Genomic DNA, 5,062 nt, shown 5'->3' on the forward strand with positions numbered 1-5,062 from the left:
ATTATCCCTCATAATAACACTATAATGCATTAAGAACAAGTATAAAAAAAAATTCTTGAAAAGTCCAACACATATGATTATTATCAAAATATTAAACTTTAATTTAATATAATAAAAAAAAAGACATTTAATTCCTTGAAAAGTTCAACACATATGATTATTATCAAAATATTAAATTTTAATATAATTTAAAAAAATATATTTAAAAATTACAATTCACATATATAGATAATTGTAAATATAATCTGTGGATAGCACGGGTGATATGTTAGTAATAATTATCTGAAAACACAATAATCCTCTATTGAGTATTCAAAGGTAATAAAGCCGTTACTCTCCATCTCTCTTTTCTTTCCAGGAAAAAAAAATCCAAAAAATAAAATAAAATAAAATGTTTAATATTGGTCAAATTTCATTTTTTAAAATTTTTTAAATTTCCTAACTTTTGTAACAAAGCCAAAATGCTTACGCAACATATTGATTTTTTGGGTTTTTTTTTTTGGGGGGGGGGGGGAAGATGTATAAGATTTCTTATCATAAAAAATCTGTTGTACTATTGGTCAAATTTCAATCAATAAAGTTATTCACTCAGGATATTTGTCAAGCATTTCATCTAGAATTGAAAATTGTGATTGAGATTAATTAGCATTTTGTAAGGTCTATGCATAGAATGAATTTGAATTATACATTGATACTTTGAGGCAAAATTTGGATCACATATTATTTAATTTTAATTCTCAAATGCATGCCAAGAACAACTATTGTAATATTGGTCAAATTTCAAATGTCAAATGCCATGCAAGAAGGTTGCTTCGTATTTGGCTAGCTAGGAATTTTATGCGGCCTAATTTGATAAGGAAAGCCATGAGGCAGTGGTTAGAATAGTCATATATATGGCACAAAATTCTAAAACAATAAAGATGAAGAATCCAGGGTTCACATTATCTTAGTTTTCATGGCAACTAGCTAACTATAAATAGCAAAACTTGTATCCTCTTATTATGCACTAACTCTAGAAAACAACAAAGATGAAGACTACCACCACCTTGTTGCTTTCTCTTGTTTTTGTTCTTCTTTTTTCAACTTCATGGGCTCATACTCATGAAGATTTTCTCCAATGTCTTTCCCTTCATTCTCCAAACACAACCTCAATCTCAAAACTAATTTACACTCCAAACAACTCTTCATATTTATCTATCTTGCAATTCTCAATACAAAATTTGAGATTCGCAGAACCATCAACACCAAAACCTCTAGTCATTATCACACCATTGCATGAATCGCAAATCCAAGCAACTATCTATTGTTCCAAAAATCATGGAATGCAAATTCGGGTTAGAAGTGGTGGCCATGACTATGAGGGTCTTTCTTATGTTTCTGAGGTCCCTTTTGTCATTGTTGATCTTATAAACCTCCGGTCCATCACTATCAATGCTGAAAACAACACTGCTTGGGTTGAATCTGGCGCGCGTATTGGGGAACTTTATTATAGAATTGCTGAGAAAAGTAAAACCCTAGCTTTTCCTGCCAGTGTTTGCCCTACTGTTGGGGTTGGTGGACACTTTAGTGGGGGAGGGTATGGCGCGTTGTTGCGAAAGTATGGCCTTGCTGCTGATAATGTCATCGATGCTCGCATTATCGATGTTAATGGCAACATTCTTGACAGAAAATCCATGGGTGAAGACCTTTTTTGGGCTATTAGAGGAGGTGGAGGGGCTAGTTTTGGAGTCATTCTATCATGGAAAGTAAAGTTGGTGGTTGTTCCATCAACTGTCACTGTTTTCACACTTGACAGGACTTTAGAGCAAAATGCAACCAATCTTGTTCATAAGTGGCAATACATTGCCCACAAGTTCCCTCATGAATTATTCATTAGAGTCTTCGTAAGGAGAGTGAATTCAAGCCAAGATGGGAAGAAAAAAACAATCCAGGCTACATTCCAGTCTTTGTACCTTGGTGGAGTTGACAAGCTCATCCCATTGATGCAAGAAAGCTTTCCTGAGTTGGGATTGACAAAACAAGACTGCACTGAAATGAGCTGGATCAAATCGATCCTCTATTTCCATGGTTTTACCAATGGAGAACCCCTTGAAGTCTTGTTGAATAGGACTCAAACATCTGTGTCATATTTCAAAGCAAAATCAGACTATGTGAAGGAGCCCATTCCAGTGACCGGGTGGGAGAAGATTTGGAAAAACTTTTATGAAGAAGAGGCAGAGACGGCTCAGATGATCTTTAGCCCATATGGTGGGAAAATGGATGATATTTCAGAGTCTTCAATTCCTTTCCCACATAGGGCTGGGAATATTTACAAAATCCAACACTTGGTAACTTGGCAAGAAGAGGGAGAAGAAGCTTCCAGAAGGCATATAAATTGGATTAGAAGGCATTATAGTTACATGGCTCCCTATGTTTCAAAGTTTCCAAGAGCTGCATATATGAACTATAGAGATCTTGATGTGGGAGTGAACAACAAATTGGGAAACACAAGCTATGCACAAGCAAGCATTTGGGGCTCCAAATATTTCGACAACAATTTCGATAGATTGGTGCAAGTCAAGAGCAAGGTTGATCCTAGCAATTTCTTTAGGCATGAACAAAGCATTCCATCCACATGGAGGAAGAATGGTGATTAGGGAATCTTGGGCAAAGGAAGTATGATTTACATTTTATTATGTTGGCCTAAATAATTATGAGTCATAAAAAGTATTCCAAAGAGTAAGCAGAAAATGAAGTGCGTGGGTCAGATTTATAATCTATACCATATACTTTAGTTTGTGACTACGTGTGGGATTATTTTTTTATGATTTTTTTTTTCAATAAATGTAGTGGTTCATGTCCAATAAAGTTTAATAGCTTGAATTGCATTTATAGAATGAGTAGTGTAATATGATTTCATTTGTTTAGTTGTGTTTAGATTTTGGATTTGAGATATGATTCATAGAAGAAAGTAATAAGTGGACTTATTATCTAATAGGTCCTATGAGAATTAATGGCAATTTTCATCAAACACCATTAACAAAAGTCACTAATTGTTAATTTTCAGGTACAGTTTGAAAATTATCACAAAAAATCACCAAATATAAGTTTTAGCGACAGTTTTTAAAAATCGTCACAAAAAAGTCACTAATTTTCAATTTTCAGCGAAAGATTGAAAAATTCGTCACAGAAAAATATCATTAATTGTAAGTTTTAGTAACAATTTATAAATACCGTGATAAAAAAATCACTAATTGTCAATTTTTATTTTTAGTGACATGTGCAAAAAAATGTCACAAATTTATTTTTAGCGACAATTTTATTGGGATTTATTTTCAATAAGACTTAATGAAAATTAAAACGAACTATTAGATTCTATTGATAATTTATCTAAAATAAAAAACTAAAATTTTATCACTTTTTCCTTCTCGTTTCATTTTTCTCTGCAAAAATTTGAGATTTAATCATAACTTTAATAATGGAGAGAGTCCACTACGTAATTTATGTGGTAGTTATTGGAGTTATAGGGGTTGTACGTAATTTTTGTGGTGATGGTTGGACTTGGTCCGTATTAGAAGTTTGAGTTATTTTTTGTGATTGTTATTGGACGTGGTAGCTATCGACCATTCAGTTATGGTTAGATTTTAATTGCTCAATTCGATAAGATGTCATGTTTAGTTTAATTTTTAAAAATTTGTTTAAATTTTATTTTTAAATTAAAAATTAATTTGGTGAAAGAAATAAAAAATAAAAAACACTTACTATTTTAACATAATTTTGTCTTTTGTGAGGTTAGAAATAATATTTAAATTTTAAAAATATTTTTTATGTCTATATTTTTATCAAATTAATTTTTATTTTTTTTAAAAAAAATTGAAATTTTTTTTCTCGAAAATAAACCAAACAAGGCTGATGTTTCTTCTATTTATAATTAATCTTTTACTAACTGATCCCAAAAAAAAAATGTGGGTCATTAAATTGTTAATGAATAAAAACATTACTTTGAGGTTGTATTTGGTTCAAAAATTTTAGAGGAATTCAGAAAGAAAAAAGAAAAAGAATAGAAAAGTATGAATAAAATATACTTATATTTTACCTAATTTCACATATTTTTTATTTTTATTTTTCAAATCTCTCTCCATCTCCTTAAAACCAAACACAAGAGCATGAGATGGTTGGGCCATGGCTATAGATGATAGTTATCAAGTTAGTGGAATTCCCATGCAGTGGTGGGTTGTACTTTTATTGGGCTGTTTGTAAAGAAAAGACTTCGGCCCGAAAGTGGTGGGCCTTTTGAGCTGAAATATTGGGCTTCTAAAGAGAATATTTATCAGTGCACAGTATCTTTAATTTCTGGAATTTGGAGTTCAATAAAATGGTTGTATGGGATTTGATTCTTTAGAAACCTTTTGGGGCCTGTTGAATATATTTTTTGAAAACCTAAGATGTCCAGTCTCATTTAATGAACTTCAGTACTTATAGTTCCTACATATCTTATGTAGTCACCAATAAATTATAATATTCTTTTTTCCCCATCATCCTCTTTATCTTCTTTCTTTCTACAATATTTTTCTTAGAGCCTTATACTCTCATCACCATTGTTATCGTTGTCGACCACCGCCACCATCGTCATCCACTAGTCACTACCACCGTCATCGTCTACCCACCACCGTCACCGTTATGTTCCACTTGACATTCACTACCACTACCAACAATTTGTACTTCACATCACCAATCTACCACTACTAGAAAAAGGAGCATTTGACACGGAACAATTTGTGACGGTTTAAGTGCCGTCGCAAAAGCTTTCTTTTTGCGACGGTTTAAGTGCCGTCACGGAATTTATAGTTTTTGCGATGGAGAAAGTTAGACCGTGGCAAAAAATAAGGTTATATGTGATGGTAAGTTAAACGTGGCAAAATTTTTTTGGTTTTAATTTTTTTTCCTATTTTGCGACGTTCTTTTGCCAATCCATCACAAAATTTTACTGTTTTCTCTTTTATTTGCGACGGCCTTAATATCGTCGCAAATAATATTTCCTAATTTCGCGCCAAAGCCCCCTCTCCCACTCTCCTCTTTCCCG

General features: G+C 32.5%; 1 protein-coding gene across 1 annotated transcript; it reads left to right on the forward strand.

Moving 5' to 3' along the window:
- The first annotated feature begins 994 nt into the window (after positions 1-994).
- LOC114258490 (tetrahydroberberine oxidase-like) lies at positions 995-2,876 on the forward strand. Its single transcript, XM_028198441.2, has one exon. The coding sequence runs from the start codon at positions 1,029-1,031 to the stop codon at positions 2,634-2,636; it is 1,608 nt and encodes a 535-aa protein (XP_028054242.2). The 5' UTR covers positions 995-1,028; the 3' UTR covers positions 2,637-2,876.
- Positions 2,877-5,062: the final 2,186 nt, after the last annotated feature.

This window comes from Camellia sinensis, chromosome 9 (genome assembly GCF_055761805.1).
Source record: "Camellia sinensis isolate YWXY chromosome 9, ASM5576180v1, whole genome shotgun sequence".
Classification (NCBI taxonomy): domain Eukaryota; kingdom Viridiplantae; phylum Streptophyta; class Magnoliopsida; order Ericales; family Theaceae; genus Camellia; species Camellia sinensis.

Excerpts from the sequence above, each read along its gene's own strand:
- LOC114258490 (XM_028198441.2), top strand. The coding sequence starts at position 1,029 with ATGAAGACTACCACCACCTTGTTGCTTTCTCTTGTTTTTGTTCTTCTT.